Consider the following 25229-nt stretch of genomic DNA (forward strand, 5'->3'; position numbering starts at 1 on the left):
TTGAGGCCCGTGTACTTGGATTTAGGTGCACGTGAAAGAACCCCAGGTGGTCGAATTTTCCAGAGCCCTCCACTATGGCGTCTCTCATAATCATATCGTGGTTTTGGGACGTTTAAACCCCAGCAATTATTATTATTATTATTATTGATTTAGCAAGTATAGGGACACTCGAGGCAAATATTTTGCTTTCACCGTGATGGTCTGTATACCTGTATGTATATGCGTAAACAAATGAATAAATACAAATAAAAATATCAGATGGCCGGATTTGAACTCGGACCACCAGTAAAGAATCCAGACACACTTTCCACTATGCCACTGGCATGTGCCTCATGAGCCAGAGTACAACGCCTTTACGAATTTTTCTTGTGCAAGCCATCACTTTGAAACACCTGGTATGTTTTTGTAACGCTAATGGTTTCGCATCTGCTTCCTCTCGTGCACCATGGAGGTGCAGCATCTGCACCCCCACAGGCGGTGCTGTCGGTCACACCAGCAGTTGTGAGACGTTTGCCAGCCCCATGTGAGCTGTTCCTTCTATCGATAAGCCTTGCATTCTCATGCCACCGTGCCGCATTGTTCGAGGACTGCAAGTGCTATGTTAAGGCATGCCATCGCTGGAAACGCTTTGCTGTTTGTGCAAAAGTGGGATTGATTTTTATGTTTCTTATTTTTATGTTTTGTCTATAGCTTGTGTACAATGTACACATTCTGTGATAGAATGGAATGCAGCATCACAAGAGAGCAAGAGGGAGCAAACAGCCTATAGGCGAGCTGAGGGAATTCAGAAATGTTTTCAATAAAAGAAGAAATATAGAATTATTTTAACTGAACATCAATATTGGGAGGCATTGTTTTTCAAAGCTTGAAATTGATGGGCATGATGACTTTTACAATTTGCTTGTGTTAATGTCTTGATTGGGCACTAGCTGGTGTCACAATTTCACGAGACACTCGGTGGTTGTCATTTTCGCAAACTGTCAGCGGGGAATTGGATTAAACCAGACATAAGGCAGGTTAATTTGATTCTCCAGCCCGAGCGCTTACGTTTTGATCCAATCCAAGCCATCCGGAGACCGTTCTATATTCATTCTATTGGACAGAGTGGTGTCTCCGTCTGTTCTGTGCCCATTCTTTGCCTAGCAGACAACAGAATGATTGACAGCACTGCCTTTTTCAGTTTCTGTTCTCACGTCTGACCGTCAGATGAGCCTCGACCAATTTCATGCAGTGCAGGTAGAATGTTCTATCACAGAACGTGTAAAAGATTGTGCATTGCACCTTAGGACAGCAAACACTTTATTTAGTGTAAGATTTAGCGCTACTGTGTGTCAAGTGCACCATGTAAACCATGTGTTAGTTAAACCATGTAATCATTGTATGCCTATAAAATTAAGTAAGCCATGTGGAGATCTGTGTGACAGACAAATTGCTGTTTCACCCAGGCCTGAGAAATTGTAGAACGGCTTGTGGAAAAGACATAGGTGTGAAATTCTGTGACCTAAGAGTTTTACAGCGGAAGCTGTTGAGCTCACAACAACAGTCGATTTTGGTTGGCGTAGTAGTCTTCCGCTGCTGGTGTTTGTCGCAGCTGTTAATAAGATAAAAAAAGCCGGGGTTCGAGCGGGACTTGAACTCGAGCACTCTTCATGGCAGCCGCATATTTTACCAGAGCCATGCCAGTGTTTGAGACTTCTTTGCATAAAGACCCTGTACAGGCGTCATGTTGCGTGAGGAGTCATGTTAAAAGATGTACTATTGTGTGGCAGAAGAGTATTTATTTTTGTTAACCCATATGTGCCCAGTGTCCTACATATAGGCCGCTTCTTTGATGCACTCTAACATCGCCATTTCTTTAGCTGATGACTAGCGCCACCTACAGCACATCAAGCAGGCCTCATTCTCAATGTGTGCAAGCCTAGACATTGCTTGCTTTTCATAAGGTAATATGTTGGGCGAGTTGGTTTCTAGCTTCCATATTTCACAGCGCAAGACGACAACACAGTAAGGAACACAGGACACACGCAGCGCTCCGTGTGTCCTGTGTTCCTTACTGTGTTGTCGTCTTGCGCTGTGAAATATGGTTGCTTTTCATGCTGCCACGTGCCGACCGCTTTCTCCGGGCTAACGCGTGATTTGTGTGAAAGACGTCATGGAGGGGAAGAAGCGCACGTGAAATGCCGACCGCTTTCTCCGGGCAAACGCGTGCTTTGTATGAAAGACGTCATGGAGAGGAAGGAGTGCAATGTCGGTGTGCACGTGAAATGTTTCAAGGCTTACCACACCCGCACATAGCACCCCTAATGGCCATTGTCCTGTGTGTATAGGACGGCTTGAAAAACAGTGTTGCATTTACCAGGCAGTAAATAAATAACTTGTGCTTTCTTTTGAGGGTAGAAGTACACTTTTTGTCAAAAAAAAATATTTTGTTTTGTCCATTTTTTCTGAGTTTGGGCATATATGGGTTAAAAAAAAAAATCGCATCAGATGTCACACAATGTGAATTGCATAACAAGTCAGTGGTTTAACACTTTCCACCCGTTGCAAAGGGCTCTGCTGTAATTCATCTCAAATTGTGATCACAGCGCAAGGTAAGACATGAGACAGAGAGCAACGAAGCAACGTCTTCATTGCTCTCCGTCTCGTGTCTTACCTTGCGCTGTGATCAGAATTTAAAATGGAATACCAACTAGCCCATACCCAGACCTTGCTTCAGTGTAATTCATCATCAGCCACAACATCAATAAATTTTGCAGCTATGTAGGTGTGCATATATCACTTACGCTGGAATGATGGTCCTACTTGGAAACAGTGAAACAAATCACTTTATTATGAGTTAAGTAATTTTTGTGTGGCTTCCATACTGAAGTGGCATAATCTAGTTTCGTACATGCGAATGTTTCGTACGCAAATTTACAAATGCATGGCTGAGACAGAGTGGTAAGATAGCGTACACCACCACGCATAGGCACAGATCGCAAAAAAAGCTTAAAAAATTGTTTCACTCTAGTACTTAAAAATCTTTAATCTCAACCATTTTCAAGAATATTGTAGAGTGGTTTCCAAAAATGCCCATAATTAGAATTTCCAAATCTTATAACCAAACTTTACATGCATATGCAAAAGGATGTGTAGAATGCACATATTTAGAATTTGTAATTTTGGCATTATTGGCTATGTGCACTTCGGCAAAGCATTTTAGTTTTGTTAGAAATGCCTGTTGGGATTGAACATTTTTTTAGGACATTAAAGCAAAAAAGGGCAATTTTTAGCTCGCACCAGGCAACGCTGCATAGACAGCATTCTCCTGATATCGAAAACAGATTCCAGCAGGTATGCAGACGTCCTGCAAGCTCTACAAGAAAGACGCGAGAAATACTACCCTGTGGTGATACTGCGCAGCGATGCCTTTTTTGATGCCAATGCCTTTTGTGCTTTTCGCACTTGGCCGGTGGTCAGAGCAACGGTGTGCCTTCGTTATCAGCGGGATCAGCCGGCTGCGAGTGGTGGATGATAAGACTAGCATCACTCCACGATGGCACCCCAGGACCGCACAGAAGACTGACAAGGGAACAAGGAGTAATAGGCAGGAGAGTACAGCCAGAAACGTATATGCACAGAACTCATACACAATGTATCCAGGGACATATCAGAGAGACTGTAAATACTGCGCAAACTGGCCTGCCCAACACACTCTACCACAAGGTATAGGTATGCACGAACAACTTGAAGACATCAAGAGTACAGCAGCCGAACTGAAGATTGATTGGGAGCTCTGCTCATGAGCCACGACATGGAAGAGCAATTGTTTTCCAGATGGGGCTAGGTTGTCAGCAGAGGGCCATGGTTTCCTGGAATTGAGACTATTCACCTGTTGGAGCATCCCTTGTCACCACAACGAAGTTTATTCCTCCTCCTTCCTTGCGATCTCTGCTCTATGTGAGACAAGGCAGGTTATTTTACATCTCTCAACTGTGTAGCACCTACGGTGCTGTGCTGCCAAAAATGAGCGCACAGGTTGCATTCCCGGCCATGGCGACCTCACTTCAATTTGGGTGAAATGCAAAAAAACATCTATGTGCTAAGATTTTGTGCACCTTAAGGAAATCCCAGGTGGCACTGCGGTGCTCCTCATAATTATATATTGTTTTTCGTGCTTAAGATGCCAGAGTTTCATTTTTCTTTTGAAACACTTAGCCATGATACAAAGCTCTATACTTGCACAGGAGGCTGTACCTTTTCTGTAATTCGAGGGGAACAGATAAGTAACCAAGATTATGATCAACTAAAAAACACATTCCTAATTTGGTAAATGTAGCTCTCTATCCAGCACATAAGTTTCACCCAGTTATCCTAATCATTAATGAGTGGGTTTCAAAAGTTGGACCTTTGCCAAGGTTTTAAACTTAAAAGGGCTGGTGTCATCAAATTTGTGGCTTGCGCGTTCCTTGTTGCAAACGTTTCTTATTGCTCCCGGAAGCATGATACACGCTCTAAGATTTATGTATTCTCGCAAAATAATTTCATATAACCTTATTTATGTGAATGGCTTTTGGTTTTGGTTTCTGGGCGCCGAGTTTGACGCTGCCGTCACTGTGTAGGAAGCTTGAACACGTGGGCCCACAAAGCTGTGACGCACGTAGGGCTGCATCGTCTGCTCTCGCACACACACGCTAGCAACCGTTCAGATGCCTTCAACACTCGCTAAAATTCTCTAATAGAGAATATTAGCGTGTGCAGTATTCCAGTATACGCAGAGATGTTTCCCGAGTACCGGGTTACTGGACGATGGTATCGATATCTTTTGATGCTTTGTACAACCACAATTATAGGTGAGTTTTTTTGTTTTCACCGAGTGACTGTGGTGAAAAAAATGTTTTAAAAGGTAACACATTCAGAACTATGCCACTGCCGTAAATTTACACCAGCAGAGAAGTAGAATGCACTAGGCTTCTGCAACAGCAATTCTCTGCTTGCCTGTTTGATCTTAGTGCTACCAGGTGTCCCCACCTATCCGGCCTCTCACGTTTATGGCTACGGCAACCTGGTATGCTAAAGCAAAGAAGTGTGTGAAGTTGTGAACGAACTAAACTTCTCTAATGTCGCCTTCACAGGTTCGCATGACGATGCGAAGCACTTTGAAAAATGCAAGCAAGTTTGGCTACTTCAGCAACAAGCTCGGAAAAAATTAGTGTAGTTTGCAGCTGTTGCTCTATTGGCTTGCCCGGTGCAGCGGAGCTGTGAGTCACCGCTCATTGCACGTCACTCTAATGTGGTCTGACGTCACTAAAACTTTCGTTATGCTTCCTACACAGTGACTTCGGTGTCAGTCGCGCTAGCGATGGGTCTCAGTCAGGAGAATGAGCATTTAAGTACAATTTAAAAGCGAATCACAATATATTCGAAACGTTTGCTGTGTCCAACACTTCATGCTGAGTGTCCTTGCTTACAGAGGAAGCCTACAGCAGATACTTAATGTTATACTGATGTCACATGGTGCAGCTGCTGATCGTGATTAAATCCGATCGGAATCAAATTCCTAAGCAGTGACTGGCTCCCTTCTGCAGTTGGCGTGAAGGAGCCGATCACGATCAAGCAATTCGATCCGGATCTGGCCCGATCGTGATAAAAAGTCACCATGTGGCATCAGTATTAAAGGAGTTACACCACCCCTTTAACATTAAGTACATCCTCGGGACACTTGTTGCCAGAAATGCAACTCCGTTCCACACTTAGGATTACCTGCACAATTTTTAACCATATCAGCATAGTGATCCTTAATTGGCTGCACTTGCAATACGAAAAAAAAAAAAAAAAACATTCTATGTCATCAATAAGCTCTTGTGCATATGTCGGTGCCATAGCTTGAAAGACAAGGATGAACACTGCTACATATAAAGTGCATCAGTGTTAACTGGATACCCGAAACATTGCTGTGAGCTTTCATTACCGCTTTTAAGGGGAGATGCTCCTCGGAAAATTTTTTCTTTAAGTATTTGTCATAGCTCAATGAAATTTCACCATTTATAGAGTTTGAGCTCCTCTTTTCAAATCTGCTTTTATTTTTTTATAGCTCATTTGGTTAATCTTTTGCAGACCATGCATTTGTGAAAACAGTGCATTTTTGTGCAAGCTTAGGCAACAATAGTGAGCACCAAAAACACTAAAAAAATAGCTCGTATTGCTCCTAATGAATTGAGGAATTCAATAAAGCAAGAAAACATAGGGTAACGTATGTGTGTTAGCCTAGAAAAAAATTTCAGTGCTGAGTTTCAGTTTTACCATTCTCAAGGAAGAAACTTATCAAATCATCTTGCTGAATATGCTTGTGGAAAACTGTGAAAGTTGTTTCTTTGAATGGAGGACACGTTAAACTATAAGCATACCAAATTTCATTACGATCCGACCACATAAAGTGCACAAATTTTGGTGCATAAACTCTAAAAATGCAGCAAAACGAAGAACTGAGAAAAACATGTTTGAAAGCTAGACTACTCTGGATGCTACGCTAGAATACGGCGGGGAAATGATTTTTTTTTCTGTATTTTCAGCAAGAAAGCCGAGTTGTCAAAGTGGGCTCTGGGAGAAGAGGGTTAGGCCTACATGCCCGCGAAAATTCAAGAGCCGGCAACGCCACAGAGCGAAATGCCGCGTGCATGAAATTTGGATAAAATCGCGCTTTCACTAGCCACCACGAGGGCTTTTATTGCATTTTTTGATAACTTCTAGTTGATTGTTAGCTTTGACTCTTTAATATATTAAAGAGGAGGCTTGGGGGAATACAAAGCACAACAAAACACAAATTCAACTTGTTCGAAAAAAATGGCGATTTTTCGACCCGCATCTCCCCTTAATGTGGCGAAAAATACCCTAGCATGATGCCTATAGTTGTAGCACTCAATTCATTTTTATCACTGAGGGTGCAAGGCCTCTCATGGAACATGATGTGGTACATAGTAGTGTTTTACTTTTCTATAGGTCATAAAAGGTCGTGCCATCTGAAGCATGCATGGCCCGAAACTTGAAATCATTGGTTCTTTACTAGAAGACCAAAAAAAAAAGGGAGGTCAGCTTGTTTCGGAATTTTATGCTTGAAATTTTACACTCAAACCTCGATATAACGAACCCAGATAAAGCGAATTATCGGTTATAACGAAGTGAATGAAGAATAGTTTTGTCATACAGTGTTATCAATAAACGTTTATAACGAATTTTTGTATATAACGAAGTTATTTTCGGGGCATATGTGACTGTTATAAATAGGTTTGAGTGTATTTTTGCGTATTTTGGTCACACTGGGTCAGTCAAGAGTAGAACACTATAGCATGGTCAGGCCTTGTTCACATAGTCTTCTCATCCATTTGCCAGGCTTCACATCTCAGTGCATACCTAAATCTTGCCACAAGGAAAGGAACATTTACCATCTGAAGTGCATTTGCAAAGTGCCCGTTACACCATAGTTCATCATATTGCAAGTCGGCGAAGTACCCACTATGTGTCCGTAAGGCAGTATGCAGAGCTGCACACTTCGTTGATGATGTTGCTGCTGATGATGATCAATTATGCCTGAGCACTTTGTAACGGGTGGGCCTTTAAACCACCCACTCGTGGCACAATTCACACGGTATGACACCTGGTGCAATACTGCGCTTTTGCCAAGCAGTATTGCATGTTAACGGGACTCTTCACACTACATGATGCCTGTATAGGATTTTTTTATCCGAGGAAGTTTTAAACAGTGGCCTGGCTCTGTGGTAGAACACCTGGCTTTCACATAGAAGGCCTGGGTTTGAATCCCACTTGAACCGAAGATGATTTTTGCTATTTATTTCTTTGCATCTATCACAATTTTCACTAACGGACAACCCCGATTTTTTGCTCACTACCATCGACGTTGACCTCAGAATTTCTGTAAACAAGCTCTTTAATGCTTTTGCATTAAAATATCATGAAACTTGCCATGTTAACTCTGGCCCCTTTAGAACACAAAGGGTTTCGCTTTTAGCGATAAAAAAACCACGTATGCCATAGCGAGCACTGTCAAGGTCTACGACACTGCAGTGAGTGTGTGCAAGAACTTCAAGCCTAGTGTCGTCAGCGGTATTTTTTTTTTCTTTTTTTCATGTTTTCTGGCTTGCCAAACATCTTTTCTTGGCAAAGTTGCTGTTCTTGGTGTTCTGGAAGGGTAATTTACTAATACAAGAGAAATTGCTTTACTCTTTATTGTCCTTTAAACACCCCCCCTCTCTCTGTCCTTTTTTTTTGTGTGTGTGTTTCCATGGCCGGAGGGCGCTGTCCCGCTGCACTGCAGGGCTATAGAATTGTACATGCAGGCTGACAACTCGAATGATTTGTGATGCCACTGGTATGCAACTTGGGAGAATCGCTTAAGCATGTGGGCTTCTTGGGTCAGGCTAGACTCTATCAATGAGATGTATTTATATTTAAAATTTTCTATTTCCTGGTTTTCTGGCTTGCTTTTTTTGATGCGACGCTAGTGAACTTGACTGCGGTTGTGTGCAGGGCCTGCCACAGTGCAGCTTGTGTCCAACAGCAGTACGCCTCCCATGGCAGTGCCAGTTCAGGTGCCTCCGGGTCACGTGATGCAGCAGATAGTGGATGAGAACGGCACGCTGCGCCACATCATCCTTTCGCCGCAACCTCCCCACGTTGCCATGCCCCAGCCTGCCCCCTATGTGAGTGTCTCCCTCGACATTTTAAAATAAATTTATGGGAATACTATCACGAATTTTTAAATGTTGTAGACACTCTGCCACATGCTCCTAACACATAAATAGACGAGATGTGGCAAGCGTACAAGCTTAGAAAGTATTCGATTAATTTTATACTAATGTTGGTCTCCAAATTGCAGATTTGGCATTGCTAGCATCATCGTCACGCGACGTAATGCGAGACGTGCCGAGATTTTAAAGCACATTAAACTTGGTGTGTCAGCACTGTTAATGTACAGGGCCGTCCACATCAAAGGTGAGCACCTCATTAGTATTAAAGACATCACAGAAGCTGATGTTAAGTTCATAGTTTGAAAAATTATTATTGTGTTTGTCGACACTATGATTAGATGTTGTGTAACGAACATTTCACTTGGGAAGTAGAATAAACGCTCTAATTTTAACGGCTTGAATACTAATGAGGTGTTCACCTTAGATGTGGTCAACCCTGTACATAATAAGCTGTCCGTAGGGGGTATTCACCTAGGCAACAATGTGCCTCCTCACTTGGAGAACGTGCCACATGACCACTGCATCGCGTATCATCAGGTGATGCCACCCCACAAAGCTTAAAACCCCCTAATTCCTTGTCTCTGCACTGTGTTTTCACCCTAAGGGCCTCACCGGGGAGGTGTCTGGAGGAGGGGGGAAACAGTGGTGAAACTTCGCCCCCTCTAATGGAGAATCCTGGGCGTGCTTATGGCCTTGAGTATGGTACTTCAGAATATCGGCACTGTTAAGGGCTCTACCATTTTGGTAGAACCATTGAATGCAGTGTGAAGTACAGCAGAGTAATTGATAGGCACTAAAGCCACTAAAGACAGACATCATCCTCAAGCCTAAACTAGCTTAGTTTAGTTTTCCAGATAAATGCTTTCCCAGGAGCAAAGTTTGCACGTGAAAAACCAAGTTGTGTCAACCTTTTATTAGCTGCTTGAAACCAGTAGACAATGGAGTGAAGAAAAGCGCAAATGTAAATGTAGGATTCAAAGGACACTGAAAAAGATCGCTTGATTATTAATTTGTCTTAAAAAAGCCACGAGCTGAACTTTTCAGGTTTCTAGGAGCTTCAGCTGGACTTACAGCAAACTAAATAGAGAAAGAGAAAGGCATATGAATCAATGACCTCCAACTGATGTACTGTTGCAAAGCTTTGATTCAGCACTTTTGCTTGAAGGGACACTAAAGGCAGATATTAGGTCAACGCAGATTGTTGAAATAGCGTTCCAGAAACCTCATAGTGCTTTGTTTCGTGCCAACTAAACTGCTTAGTTTGAAAGAACGTCTCATCTTAGTGGTCCGCATATCGTTAGCCCTCTTCAAACTGCACACTTCCGAGAATGGCCTTGTGATGTAGCATTCGCCATGCCTGCCCTTTACTGCCCGACAGCTGGCACTGCGGAGCACAGCTTGGCGAAAACAGAACTTGCATTGTACTCAAGGATAGCATCAAGAAGCTTTTGTCCATGAATCAAACTGCAACGCACAAGGTGCATTTTATTCTGTCTTGTAATGTACTGCAACGGCTTTTTCTGTCATGAGTAGTTTGAGTACGAGTGATTAGTTGTACTGAGGACGTTCTACGGCATCGGGCTCTTGTTCCAGAATGTCCCACTAGTAGTGCAAATTGTGTCCTACATTTACGTTAATTCCTCGATTACTGAAGCACTGCTCTGCATATTACTAAAGCGTTGCTGTGCATAATATTCATGTTTTAGACATTCTCAAGCATTGACTTTTTGCACTGACATAAAATGTAATTTGACTTTAGTGTCCCTTTAAAGGTATATGTCCTAGTTAACAGGAAAAAAAAAGCACTCCTCACACAAAAGGCCAAGTAAATGATAGCCAGCTCTTCAAGGCTTTTGCAGTATCTGACTACAGTTTCTAGCACTTCACCCTTGTTATACATGATTTTCTGCCTTGAAATTGGCAACTTAAATTCATAAAGGTTCATTGGGGGGCGTCCTGTGCCTAGAGTGCACAGGACGCCCTACTTTTCTTATGAGCCTTCGAATCACCTTAGGTGACGCCTCATAAATGTACTACAAATAGGCACTAATGTCCTTGCATAAAGCTTCCCGTAAAAAGACCTTAACCTCGTATGGATCCCGTCTAGCCGATTTCATGCAGTGTACTGACGGCTCGTTGGCCGACAGCTGCGGGTCAATCGCTGGTTATTGAACAATAATGCCTGCCGCTTAGCTTTGGTGCCTGTAGGGTTGGAGGAAAACATGAGAGCTTAGAGTTCGCAGTGTGATCCAGCCCTTCCGAATAATCATCCGTTTCGCGCGCGTGTGACTCATAGGCATTGCCCTCCCTCGTCTGACGGCAGCTTTCGGATCGAGTACCTCTCGAACAAGCGGGAAAAAAATACGAAGAAAGATATCGAGTTCGCTCATGAAGTTTGGGCGCGAGGTGCTGTTCGCATTAGCATAGAAGTTGTGCTGCGGAAGCGCGCGAGAGTCGCGAAGAGATCGGCCTGCATTCTAAGCAAGTGCGTATCTGTGTCACAGCTTTTCTTTTGTTACGTGTCGCGCGCCGAGCCAGAGTCTGATTACGGTTGCGGCAGGTGTAGCGTAACTTCCGCAATTTCGCGCCATCGCGGCAGCCGTATCGCAAGGAAAGGTGCGTCGCGCATCCCCTTTTTTTTTCGCTACTTTAAAATAAGAAAAAAAAAACCTGGGCCGCTTTCTGCGCGTGCATATCAGACAGATTTTATCTAGCGAACGCGTCTCGGCGCTAACTTTCGCGCCCGAAAAGGGGAGCGTACGGTCAGAGAATCGCATCATGAATGGAAACTTCCGGCATGCTGGCGCACAGTCGAAACGGTTTTCGAGGTGATAAATACGGGCACACGGTGTGACGTGCACCGTCATCGCGAGCAAAAGAAAAAGGGGGTGGGGGGCGTACGTTCTTACGATATGGTGGCGATCGGCAATTTCCTGCCGCGTGAATATCGGCGCCGACCGCGAGCGAAGCGAAAGTTAACGGCGGCGACATCGGCACTTTGCGCGCGCGCTAGCACAGCTGGGCAGCTGACCGATCACGCAGGACGTGTTGTTGCTGACGTGGAAAAAGCTTGCGCGGCGACAGCTAGCGCCCTCGCGCCAACTCCTCCACGTAGCAGCCGCTCGCTGCTGATCTTCGGCGTCCCGTCGATGCTTTGTTGGCTTTGTGCCGCTTGTGTTGTGGTCGTCGTGCCCTTGTTGCCACGTCCGCCCCCGGCGGCGCACGCATCCAGGCGCCAATTTCGAAACTAGTGGTCTTGGAGAAACGTTCACGCGCGGCGGTCGCCGTCATCTTGTCTGTTCCGCAGGTGGTCCTACTGGAAAAGCGTACGGTGCTATACTTTTCTTACCAGGGTTTGGTCTACTTCCGAGCGGACGTCGTGCGTGTGCTTACGCTGTCCCAATACACGGTTACGCAATTTTCTCGCTTTCTCTGTGTGTCGCTAACACTTAATTGTTTCGATGCGTGTTTGTGTGTGTGTTCGTGCATCAGCGTGACCTACCAACAAGCATTTATCGACAGTTCTGCTGTTTTTTGTTTTTTTTTTCTCGGGGGTGGGGGGGAAGGTTAATGTTGTGGCATGCATGTGCCAGTACTAATTCAAAGCCTCCCACTGAAGCTTTCCTCAATGTTCTTACATTTTCGGACTTGAACACCACCACATTTACAGCAGCATATCTCGCATTACTTATTTTTGACTGAAACATACATTGCGGTATTTTTAAGCATCGTAAATATTTTGCAGTTTTGTAAATAGAGGAGAAATCAGATTTTAAAGCGTGTTATTAAAACAACCTTATTGGTTTTTGTGAGTATAACTACTTTTGTTGAAAATGCAGCACTTAATCATTTCAATGTTTTCCTCTTCGGATGTGTACAGTGCTCATGGGATGAAATGCGTCAATCTAGGGCCAAGTGATGCCCGTACTTTTGTTTCAACCGTGTTCAGTATGTGTCACATCGATTTAATATTGACTTGTACACTCGCTTCAGAGCCAACATCACCTTTAGTGGTCAGATTTGTAGCGACATGGCATAGCTATCTCGAGCATTTGTACGTAGCTGTTGTTATGCTTAACCCCTTTGCAGTCCGAAACATTTTCCCATCTTCCGTCTGTTCTGATCCAAAACTTAGTCTCAAAGCGCAAGTAAACGAAGTTTACTTACTCTTTTACAGATGGCACATAATCTAGTGAGAAAACACGCGTGTGAATCACCCGCGAAAGAACTTGTCCAGCAGTGCCGACCATGGACCACTGCGGCTGTCGGGCAGGGACCGACAACGTACCGCAAGGAGTTAAAGTTACAATACCATGTTTAATTCCGTGAGCACCGTTTATACTGTGCTTTCACTGAAAAAGCACTGTGGTGCTGAAAGTGGAATGAGCCTTAAGTTCTTATTCTATTTTTTTTCATATGCCTGTTCAAACCTATCATCCTCAGTCTTAAAACGAGAACGATGTCTCGGCTATCATTTTCTCATCTGTGCAATTACCTTTTGTACTTCTGTGCGAGTAGTTTGGTTCAAGTTGTTCAGTGAGCACCACAGTTACTGTGGCCACTGCGTCATGAATTGAAGCATTTAATATTACTAATTTTGATTTTCTTCTAACACTTTTTATGCCCTGGCTAGCTTGAAATACTGCGTTTTTTAATGGCTGAGCTCAAATTAGACATATTTTTTTCAATTTGCATTGTCCTGTCTCTCTCTCTCGAACTGTTGTGCATGAATTGTGCACCATAATAACTTGGCTTGTCCACAAAGCCTGTGGCATTTTACTTGCATCTTAATGAGCATTTCTTAATGAGCACTGTGCATTTCTACCAGCAGCTGTTTGTCAAATTTATGGAGTCAGTGACTTTCTTCACATGGGTAGACAGTCTAGTCCTTTGATCTTGGCAGGTGCTATCACATTCTGTACCAGTTGCAAAGTGTGGCTTGAATGCAAAAAAGTGGAGAGGGTAACGTGATGGTGTATATCCTTATTCTTTCCTTTTGTGTTTGATATACCACAGCTGTTGTAGAGTGTCTGCCTCCAATGCAGGCTGTTCTGGGTTCGATTCCCTGTGCCACAGGGCACCACCTGTGTACCAAAAGGAGAGAGAGGCACTCGGTAGTGTGGTTACCCATTTCGAGAAATACAAACAAGACACGTACCATCATCGAAGGATTCAAGATAGAAGAGAAAAGGGCAGACGGCCTTTTCTGCTCTGTCTTGAATCCTTCCTTGATGGTACGTGCCTTTTTGTGCATTTCAGTAAGCATGTACCAACTAGCCCAGCGACAAGTTTTACTAAGTTTCATCTTGAGAAGGTGGCATTTCCTACCTCTGTTCCATCTCTTACTCCCCTTCGTGCTTAATTGAACTTCCTGATGGGTTGCAGAATTTAACACCTTAGATGTCCACACATAATGGACTGCACACTGTGCATTTCTACGATTCTGGTCGGTGCACATAGCCGACAGATCGGATCTCGAAAGTGTACTAGCATGCCTGTATGTCCAGATGAGAAATTCGTGAAGTGTCACTTGAACCAATGTTTCGACAAGCAGACTTGTCTTCCTCAAGGCTGCAACTGCAGTTGCAGCCTTGAGGAAGACAAGTCTGCAGGTCGAAACGTTGCCTCCAGCGACACCTCGTGTTCACGAATTTTTTAATCTCTTCAAGCTTCCATCTTCCCCTGAACCTTTCCTGCCTTGCTGTGATGCAGTGTCACACGTGGGACTAGCATAAGGGCAAGGGTCTGTCAAAGTGTTTGGTTGTGAAGTTTGTGTGCAGTGTCATCTGGATTCATTGTTGCCACGATGTCTTGTAGTATTGCGGAACAGCAATCTGTGTGTGTTGTTTGTGCAATATGTATTTCTTTCTTGTGTGCAAGTGGGTCTTTCGTACGCTGTAAGATGTTCGTTTTCCTCGTTACACCTGCTCCGAGGAGATGCATGAATTGTGGTGTCCCTTTGCAGACGGGGGCAGCGCCCGGTGCGGCCCAGCCCGCCTTCTACCCGTATCCGGCCACGGCTGCTGCTGGTCCAGCCGCACAGGCTTCCCCTTCGGCTGCGCCACCTTTTGTGAGCCAGTTTCACTCACCTGCTGCCATGCAGTCTCAACTCAGCCCACACTCGCCACAGGGTCAGTTGCGCTATCCTGAATGTATGTTGCACTGTTCACCAGAGGCAGCCTTAATTGTGTGGTATTAATTTCGAATGTAGTGGAAAGTGTTTTTTGTCAAAGCGGGAGGTGCACTGTGCCGTTTGTGACACTGCCAGGGATGCAACAGCTGCGCCAATTGCGCCAATTTGATACAATTCCTTATTTTTGCTCCAAGCTGAGCCAAAACCGTGATATTTGTTGGAATTGCGCCACGCTGTGCCAAAATGCCTGACCAGCTTCAAAATTTTCTCAGTTGCGCAAATTTTAGCGAGAAATGGAGGCCACGTTGGTCATCTGCAGTGTGGGCATCATCATCCAATGCAGGCGCACAGACCCTAACCCCCCTGCGGAAGAAAAGAAAAAGTCACAGTTTCAAGGGTGAAGCACTGAATGCGATAGCAACAAATTGTAATGTTATACGAAGTGAGGCTGGCAGCAAACTCTTCTGTATCCGATCTCGCGTAACTACAAAACGTTGGTGTAAGAGAATATGGCCGCTCCAGGGAAAGATGCAATTTCTGCACAGTGTCTTCGCATTAGAGCGCAGCACGTAGCAGGAAATACGAGCCGCCCGGTGATTGCTGCTGAGATAGCGCGCGCGCCAGCGATCGCGACCGCGCCCTTAGAATCAAAGTTCAAAGTTGTGCTCGAGCGACAGCATCCCCCCCCCCCCTCGTGTCTTTTCATACTCGTTCAAGACAGGCAGGGCGTTTTTTCTCTGCTTCGATGGCAGGCATCCCGAGCGGAGTGGTGTTCTCGCGTGCGCCCTCCGAGCTACAGAGATGGGCTGGTTCGTTTGATATCTGCTTCAGCCGCTTTCGTCGCCCCCGCTCTCGTGTGCTTTACCGCGGGGGGATTTTATCAATTTGGACTATATACGGGACATGACGGCAAAAACCCGTCGAGAGTGTCCATATAATTACTATCGCAATAAAAAAGGACAGTGGTTCTCAAATTCCCTGAGGCTGGTTTTATTGCGTGCAGAACGCTCTTTAAGCCACTTTTGCCGCAGTGCATTGGTGTCCTGCGGAAAAGCGTACTAAGATTTAGAAGGGGCTATTAGTACTAGCTGTCAGGGACACAGCACATTTTGTTCCTTAATTACTCATTCGTGCATGTGCCATGTAATTACGTGTACTAGTATGATCGCTGACGTCTAAAAAATTATTGGCAATCATTTGTAGCTGCTGTGTATGGCATTTCTGCGCCCTTGAGACACAACAGACAAAAGCGCACGCCAGTTTTCTTTTCTCGCCACCCCCACTTGCTCCTGCTTTACAAATTTCCCGAATTTTGAGGTTGCCAGGTTCGCAGGTCCACATTAGCATTTGCAGTGCCTGTCGATTTGACAGGCCCTGCAAATGCCATTGTGGACTTCAATGTTCGCACTGTGGGGTGGCTCAACACACAGCTTTTATTGAAATAGCAGTGTTCATGTGCACTGTGCATGAGTTAGGTGATGTTGAATGGTTTGTATGTATTTTTTATTTTTCTAAATGTAAGCCGCCTTCTTTTTTATACTGCACCAAATTTGGTATTTCGTGCTAAAAAATTCAGGTTGTTTTTTTGTAACCTGCTCCAAATTTGGATTTTTGTGCTCCAAAAACAACATTTTGCTGTTTCAACAATTGCTCCGAATCCTGTTTCGGCTGTTGCACCCCTGCACTGTTGTCCGCACCACCAGGCCATGCAAATCCCAGTGGCCAGCCCCACAAGGATGAGCGGTCACAGAAGCAGTTCTTCAAGCTACGCAAGAAGCTAGAATCTCGCCCGCCTCCCTCTACTTCGGGTGCACACTCGGAGCCTCCCAGATCAAGTGAGTCATTTCTGGCATCGAGGGAAACTCCTTTCTTTGCATTGTACCGCTTCCTTGTTTTCCTGATGCTGTTTGCCGATGCAAAGATGTGGCTGCATTAGTGGGGAATTTAAGTCTGCATTTGTACAAAGGAAATGTACTTGGCCAGCCTTGCAAGCGCACCTGCTGCTGCCGAGTACTAGGTCAAGGCTTTGATGCCCGACAGTAGAGGCCTCATTTCGACAGGAGCAGAGCCAGATGCATCTGTATACGGAGATTTCAATGCCCATTGAAAGAGCAATTTAAAACAACCCTGTTACATCTCCCATAGCCACTTTGTCTTTTTGGAATCTCGAAACTTCGTGAATCAATCGAAAGTTCAATAATTTGAATCAATGAAATGGTGAAGCAAAGAATTAATGATTTTCGCCATGGATAAATAAAAATAAATGATAAGAAGCTTTGAAAGTCTTAGCTGTGCTCACAACAGGTTGCTGTGGTTGTCATGCATGCCTCATCTCGGTGTGGCTTCTTCTAAATGCATATTATAAACAGACCAGATACACACTGTTACGCTGAGTCTATGTGGTTTGTAACTTAAGTGTTTGTTTCCTGCTTTCTTTACCAGGCCACAGTTCACCGGGCCCCTCAGGTTGTGGTAGACCTGGCCACGGAGCCGAACAACAGGGTTAGCTGATTTTATTTTTGTACAAACAGCTGGAGACAAGCATGCATTTGGTTGGGGGCTGCTTGTGACTCTTCGCTGCAGCATTAGGTTATTTGACATTCGGCTACACTAGCAAGTAGCCATGCAATTACAGGATGGTACAGTGGCCTGTATAAACTAAATAACTGTGGTAACTGGGCATCTTCAACTTTAGAGCAAAGGTCATGGCAATGTAAAACTCGTATTTGTCTGAAAGCGCTGAGAGAATGCAAAAAAAAGTCAGTCCAGAACATTCATTTTTGCAGCACTTCCAAGTCTGATAGTTCCAGCCAGCTTGTACAGAAAAAAATGAATTTCAATATTTGAAAAACTGTATGCTGCTCAGGAAAATTAATCCTATTGGAGTCGCCACATGAAGATGCGTAGGTGATGCAAGTTTGATCAAATGAGTGCATCTGTTAAAAATGCTTTCAAACTTCACTGTCCGTGAATTGGGATACTGTGGGAAATTCCTGTTGTGCGAGGCAGACATTTCAAGTGCAGATTAGTGATTTCCAATCTTTAGTTTGCATGGATTCCCAAGTTGTTAAAATGGTTAAAGAAGTTGGCGCTTTTCTCTGCTTATGTGAAATTGAATTAATACATGTGAAAAGTGTGCAGCGATACACTGGCCAGCATGAAATTGTTCAAAATCTATGCTACACAGAGCTTTTGCAGTGTACTCATTGACATTGTGCTGATGTGCATTTTTGGTGCATTGATGACAATGGGTTTAGTGGTGTGAAGGCTCTAACTTTTAAATTTTTGTGGTGTTAACAAAGTGGCCTTGCCACGGTGTGCAGAGGCCCTGGTGCAGCTGTCCTCTCTGCGGGTGCCGACGGTGTCGCAGCTTGGTGCTCGGCAGGCGGTGGCATCCTGGAGTGCCCCAGAGGCATCTGGGGGAGCCACACTGGATGGTGTGGCCTACGAGCTCCTGCTTTCTGAGAAGGGCTTGGACAGGCCCGCAAAGCTGTTCAAATGGTCAGCAATTCTTTTTTTCCAGTGTGACCTAATTCAAGTTAGATGTTGCATCGCATTAACTTTCCCGGAGCCATCCACAAATTTCTCTTAACCCCAGTGTTGCCTTTTACAGGCTGGCCTTCTTTGTGTGTTCCAGAAAGGCATTCAAGTTATTATGCCTAGAAGTTTCGACTTTAGTGGTCCTTCTATATATCTGTACTAGGCTTTTATAATTGTTTTAATCTTCTACATGTAATTGCAGATGTCGTATCACAGTGAGCAATGTATTCCAATGTTAGTATAGTCGTTTTGTATTATGCATATATGTTGCTGTCTCAAGCTTATGTAACTGCCTTTGTTGTTTGAGTGATGTGTGTATAGAAAGAGGCATCTGTCAGGCATTCATGCCTTTTTGGCAGCCTTTTAGACAGGACAAATGTACATTCTGTTATTTGTCATTGTCTGAAATAAAGATGAAAGATGAAATGCTTGTACTCAAGGTAAGAGCATCTGAAGTTACTATCTCGCTATTTGATTACCACAGGTGAGATTTGTATACTGTGTTCAAAAAAACCTAAAAGGAGCTTCTAGCACATGCCTTTACATAAGCACTTTTTTTGCCCTGAACACAGTCTTGGCAGGTAGATTTGTAGACTGTGTTAAAAAAACCTAAAAGGAGCTTCTAGCACAATATGATGCCTTTATCATTTTTTCGCACTAAACACACAGTCTTGGCAGATGAACCACTCCGTCTTTGGAAAGTCTGAAATGCAGTTGGTCAAACCTGAACAAATACAGCCGCCAGAGTTTTTTGAAGTGTTCACATTCCTCAGAAGGCATTATTCTAAAATTGTTGTTTCTCCAACTCTGAAACAGCGACATGCTGCCAGTGTTTGCCTGATCACTGCTCGTGGCGTCCAAGTTCCTTTAAGTTTCTTCTTTGGATTCATTGTGTACCAAAATCGCGGCATCAGACTATAGAAGTTTCAGTTGGTAAACCCCATGAATCTAATCGATCAATTACTTCAGTGAGCAGACATTTCTGTCTACGGCACTTGGGGGCGGACTAATGACAAGCAGGATTTGTTTGCTGGCATGAACTACGCCTGCCGGTTTCTCTATTGAATCTTTGCAGCTTTCGTGTTGCACTGTATCTGGAATGTTCCACGACAATAGAAGCGAGGTGAATGTGTTGCTTATGAGTTTTTCATTCTTTTTCAGTGGCAAATCATTAGAACAAAAGCTGGAAGATCTGAAGCCCGCGACAGAGTACTTGCTTTGGTGAGTTGCATACTTTGTACAGACTGGTAGTGGTTACACATTCAGTGCATCAACGTTAATTTACTTAGCTAACTGAAGTGCTCGAGTAAAATGAACCCTCACTTGAAAGCCTCATGTATGTATCAATCATTTGTGCTCGCTGCACCTGCAGCATTAACCTTAGCATTGCATTTACAAATTGTTCAGTTAAGCACTTAGGTAAGCTCTTGTGAGGCTTTTCCTGTTGACTACTGTACTTGCATGACAATAAAGTGACAAAGCTGAGCTAGTTTGTAGGGATTCGTCGTAGAAAAAAGTTAAGCGTGCGGACGCACACACAAGTGAAGGAAGGCAGTCAACATACATGCTGCCTGTCAATTGAATGCAAACGTCTTGCTGGGGCAAAAAATAAGGTAGACTCAAAACTTGCTGGCATGCGCAGACAAGTTACCTTCATTTGTGTCTGTGTTTACATGCCAAACTTTTTTTTTATTGTGGATTGCATATTAGCATAAGTAATGATACTTTAGCAACTTTGATTTGCTAGTTTGACATTTTGAAACTAGCTGCTTGTTTCCACTGTTACCGACTTTTAGCTTCTAGCTATCGTAATTTCTTCAGCATACTAGAATTCATTGTTTCAATTCAACTTTGCTGTCCTTTTGTCAGCATTCAAGCCCACTTGGATGACATCCGAGGAAGTCCTTCACCTAGTGAGTACCTCATGGGCAGAATAACTCTTCTCGTGTCTTCTTCAAGCGCGTGCATAAATGGGCTACATTGAGCGTGTTATTATCTAATTCAATCTGTGATTGTCTTTGTAGCTTTGAAAGTCATGCTAGTTACATTGAGTGTGTGTGCTTTTGCGCTTGATTATACAGTTCAACCTCAATATAACAAACTTCAATACATTAGACTCTCGGTAAACGGAAATCTCTAAATGGAACTGCTGCTTAAATGGAACAAGTGCTTCTGACAAGATTGGTTTCGTGTTTGTATTATGCACCCCTGTTCATCTCTCAGTAAACGGAACTCCTGTTAAAGGGACACTAAAGAGAAACAATGAATCGGTTTAGATTGATAAAGTGTGCTCGGAGAACTCTTGTGTAGTTTATTTCACCACCATAGGTTTATTATTAGAGGAGAAAACCAAGTTCAAGGTTTCACTTTTAAATTTCGCGCCGAACTTTGTAATTCGTGACGTAAAAAATTTCAAAGAGAATTTAACATATTTTGCCGCCACTGGCTCGACAAAGTTTCCACAAACTCGTTATGTCAAGTCTCTGGCCCCCTCAGAGGACAATGTACTTCGATTTAACCGATTAGGAGCTACATAGGCCCAAGCAGGCGCCGTCAAAAATATGTGACGTCATGGCAAATGGTGCGGGAATTCCAAGGTGGCGTCGCCACCTGTATTTTCTTTTTGCTCATTTTCTCGCTTATTAAGCGTCTTCTCGCAGCAAGCGTGGTGTTCTTGGTATCGTGGAAGACTACTTTACTAATGCGAGAAAAATCGTTTTGCTCTTTAGTGTCCCTTTAAACAAAATGCATTTTCCTGATCTCTTCAGGTTCCATTTAATGAGAGTCTACTGTATAATGAAATTCCCAATATAACAAAGTAGTAAATTTTTTGTAACCTAATGTTTTTTGCAATACTTTTTTGAGCTTCTCGCAGTTGCCAGCTTCACCACTGTCAGCCGCATAAAATTTTGTGGATGTTGTGTTATAAAGCTCACTTAGAAGAGCTTTGTTGCGCCATTGTGCATCACCTACCAAAATTTGCGACATATAACGGGTGTTTCGGTTATGAATTTGGCAAGCGATGTCGCAAAACGAAACGTGGCCACCATAAAAAGAGGTGTTGTAAGTCATATCGTTGCCTTACTTTCATGCGATTTCCACCCCACGTGTAGGGTAGCCAACCAAGCCTAGCTTGGTTAAAATCCCTGCCTTTCTCTTTTGTTTCTCTCTCTCTCTCTCTCTGGATTGCAGCGCTTGTTTTGCAGCTTGCAACTGTTTTCAATGTTGTGTGCTCATCGCAATGAGTGGAGGGAAAGTAGTACGGTTTGGTGAGCATGATAGTATCGGCGTTGCACCACTCTGGGAAACACGCACGGTTTTCATGGCAAGCCACGGTGGTAAAATAGGCGCGTTAGCTTCGCTTAACACTTATGACGACAGTGTATTGGACCTGTGTTTTCTTCTTTTTCTTCTCTCTCTCATTTTTTTATGTGCGACGTATGGTGTTGTGAACAGGACTTCGGCAGCGCAGCATAGAATTGTGATTGCTAGATCATAGGTTCAGCAAAGTTAATTTTTTTACGTCATTGAAGTTAGTTTTTTTTGTGCTACTGTGTTGTTGTTCGAACATTCTTATGGCACTTTTCGTGTAAAAATTAATCCTTTGGCTACTGTACTTGCATAAAAGGTTGAATTTCAATACAGTGAAGTTTTGATTCAACGGAAGTAAATTGCAGATTTTACTGACTTCGTTATGTCAAGGTTTAAGGGGAGATGCGGGTCGAAAAACGCGAGTTTTCTAAAAAATTATCGATTTTTTGGTTTCACCTGTTTTGTTAAGATTAGTACCTCTACTGATCTGAAAAAAAAAATCAATGTCGAGACTCAACTGGAAATGCTTTAAAATTGCGTCTCAAGAGCACAAGGTGGCTGTCAAAAGGCCGAAAGTGTGTCATCCTCGAGCACCTTGCCACTGATAATGCGCCGCCGCTCGCCATTGTCGACTGCATGAGGCGAAGAGCCGAGCCTCACTCTTCAAATAACGACGGTTTCCCGCGCTGCTGCAGCGCAACAAATAATAAAGAGAAGCACGCTTTTGCCGCCTTTTTCGAGCGCCGCCATTGGCCGCTGCGCGCCTGTGTGTGCTGTGAAGCCTACTTGCAGGATCCGTGTCTCGTCGAGCAGCGCAGCTGAACAACGCTTTTCTCGAGTGCTTATCCGTTATGGATGAAGAAAGACGTAGGAAGCGCGGTCACCGGCCTGTGAAGTTTCACGCGGCGCACAAATTTCGAGCACGCCGGCGCAAATCAAAGCCGAACACTCAAACCACGAAAAGATCGTCTGCTGCCGCAAGGCGTAGTGGCAGTGACGCCGATGCGTCCGAAGAGTTTGCCGCGGCATTCGAATATGTGAGTGCCTCCCAGAAAAAGATCGGACTCTTCGAAGATGAAGAAAAATCACAGGACGACGAGTCTTCGTTGATTGCTGATATGACAGCACTGAACATGTTGGTTTATTCGAGGGCACTCTAGTTTTGAACGTGTTCTGGAAGAGCTTGGCGTGCACCCGCCTCATGATCTGCTTGCTCTTGCCACATCACGGGACAGCACACGCCAGAAAAAAATGTCTCAAAAACTAACAGGAGAAACAAGGGCTCGTCGGGGTGCGCTGAAGAAAAAATCTAGGGGTGTGCGAATATTCGAAATTTCGAATATTTTTCGAATAGTGTTTGCTATTCGATTCGATTCGCACTGAAATTTTACTATTCGAACTATTTGAACTTGCTAAAGACAAATGCAGTCAACGTCCGATTGAAAGTGACCCCTTCAGATTTTCAATATGCTTCACCTCTTTACACTCTCGTATTGCGGCAAAGCTGCCTTTCAAGCTCCGTTACGGTCGAACTTAGCCAAGAGACAAAGTCCGGTTAGAAAGGTCCCTAGATTTTCAATATGCTTCACCTCATCACACCCCCGTATTGCGGCAAAGCTGCCTTTCAAGGTCCGTTACGGTCGAACTTAGCCAAGAGACAGTCAACGTCCGTTTGGAAGTGGTCCCTAGATTTTCAATATGCTTCACCTCATCACACCCCCGTATTGCGGCAAAGCTGCCTTACAAGCTCCGCTACGGTCGCAAATGTATTAACTCAAGAAAACGCTGGTTCCAATAGAGATGAAAGATGTGGCAGAGTTGGGGGCTCAATGCTGTTTTGGATCTGAAATTTGGGCAGGAAGTCCGAAAAATTGGACGCCGAAGCTTTTTAGCATCCAAAATTTCAGATGTTCTTATATATCGACGTCTATGAGGCAGATTTGTAACTCCGGACTTGAAGGGAGCACACCCTTGTCCGCCACATCAGTTGGGCTTCCACAGAAGTTGAAAGAGGAGGAGAGGCTGAGGAAATGGCATCTCTGCCTATCATGTGTAAAGTGTTGTCGGCAACACTTTACACATGATAGGCATGTACATAAATACAATTCGGCCTCTACATTGCCTCATTCTTGATAAGAAAGGCAACTCTGAAATATGACCCCACCAGCGCTTCATCAACCTAGCGAAAAGAAACACTTTCATGTTGCTATCTCACAAGAACATACTTAGGGATTCTCTGCAACTTTTTCTGTAATTTCACTTCGAATTATTCGAAAAATGTTTGAAAAATATTCGAAAATTATTCGAAATTATTCGATTCGATTCGCACTCAATCTTTATTATTCGAATTCGCTTCGCACCCAAAATTTTGCTATTCGCACAGCTCTAAAAAAATCTCTTGTAGAGGAGTCAGCTCGAAAGAGCCGTGAGGGCCAAACCTATGGTGCTGGTGCATTTTAATGGCAGTGGCCATTACAAGGAGGACTGTTCTTTCTTGTGTACAAATTTCGTCGCATTCAATGACATCTTTGATAAATAAATATGCAATTTTGACTTTAAAACTCGTTTTTCTCAAAACACAAATTTCGCCATTTCTGTCAATGTGCCCCTCCTTTTTCGGGTACTTCTGGTGCTCAGATCTGCATGAAATTTTTCTCAAAGTTTTTCCAAAGTACGAGAAATGCAATTATCTTGTTTATGTTTCAATATTCTTATTATATAATAAAAAAATGTTATGTAAACTTTAACTAGGGTAGGAGAAATATAAACTTCCCATGTTAAAATTTTTCACGTCTAGTACATATTTTGTATGCACTTCCTAATTAGTTATTTGCATTCCACACTTTATTTGAAACATTATGAACTATCAATTGTAAAAAATTATTGAAGTTTAGGTCTGAAAAGAGGGGGGGCAAAAGGCTTAAGTTTTTCACTTTGTCATGCTGCAGAACTAAAAGTATGCAACTTGCAAGAAAACTAATTATATATTTGAAATCAGCATAAAAAGTTCTATAAGCAGCTGAAGTTTCATTGCTCTAGGGTGAATATTAAAGAAAAAGTGTCTTCGAGTAGCATCTCCCCTTAACTGTTTGTCTGTAGAGGCTATCGAAGTGAAATGGACACAGCCTTTGTTTAAGAGATCTCTCACACTGATTGGTTTGTGTTGCAGGTGTTGAGTTCAAGACAAGCTGCTGTGAACCAGACACACCCCAACCGCCCAAACTTGTGTCTCGAACTAAAAACACAATAGTGGTGAAATGGAATGTAAGTTTGCTTATTTGCTTTTTCTTTTGTCCTGCCTGTAGGAACAATTGCAGCTAGTGCCATGTTGGCTCGCCTTAGCTTCTTTTCCCCAGCAATGATTGATGGGTTGGAGAAACAGTTGTTGTAGCATTAAAAGACCTTAATTTGAGAGTGTCCATCCCTTTGCACTCCAATACGTGAATTTGATCACTGCAACGATGTAGCTTTCCATGTGGAATTTTGTCCATGTTTATTAG

General features: G+C 43.6%; 1 protein-coding gene across 4 annotated transcripts in view; it reads left to right on the plus strand.

The window, feature by feature from the left end:
• Positions 1-25229, plus strand: part of LOC119387528 (fibronectin type-III domain-containing protein 3A) — a 75717-nt gene that overhangs the window by 17759 nt on the left and 32729 nt on the right. For 2 of the 4 annotated variants that reach the window (XM_037654941.2, XM_037654944.2), the window contains exons 5-13: positions 8524-8696; positions 12052-12153; positions 14710-14875; positions 16581-16712; positions 17320-17379; positions 18180-18378; positions 19579-19638; positions 20287-20330; positions 24899-24993. In XM_037654941.2, the coding sequence (XP_037510869.1) occupies positions 8524-8696; positions 12052-12153; positions 14710-14875; positions 16581-16712; positions 17320-17379; positions 18180-18378; positions 19579-19638; positions 20287-20330; positions 24899-24993 (1031 nt within the window). The remainder of the gene's footprint in view (positions 1-8523; positions 8697-12051; positions 12154-14709; positions 14876-16580; positions 16713-17319; positions 17380-18179; positions 18379-19578; positions 19639-20286; positions 20331-24898; positions 24994-25229) is intronic. The other 2 variants (XM_037654942.2, XM_037654945.2) reach the window with 2 other exon arrangements.

The sequence above is a fragment of the Rhipicephalus sanguineus genome, chromosome 3 (assembly GCF_013339695.2).
Source record: "Rhipicephalus sanguineus isolate Rsan-2018 chromosome 3, BIME_Rsan_1.4, whole genome shotgun sequence".
In the NCBI taxonomy this organism is placed as follows: domain Eukaryota; kingdom Metazoa; phylum Arthropoda; class Arachnida; order Ixodida; family Ixodidae; genus Rhipicephalus; species Rhipicephalus sanguineus.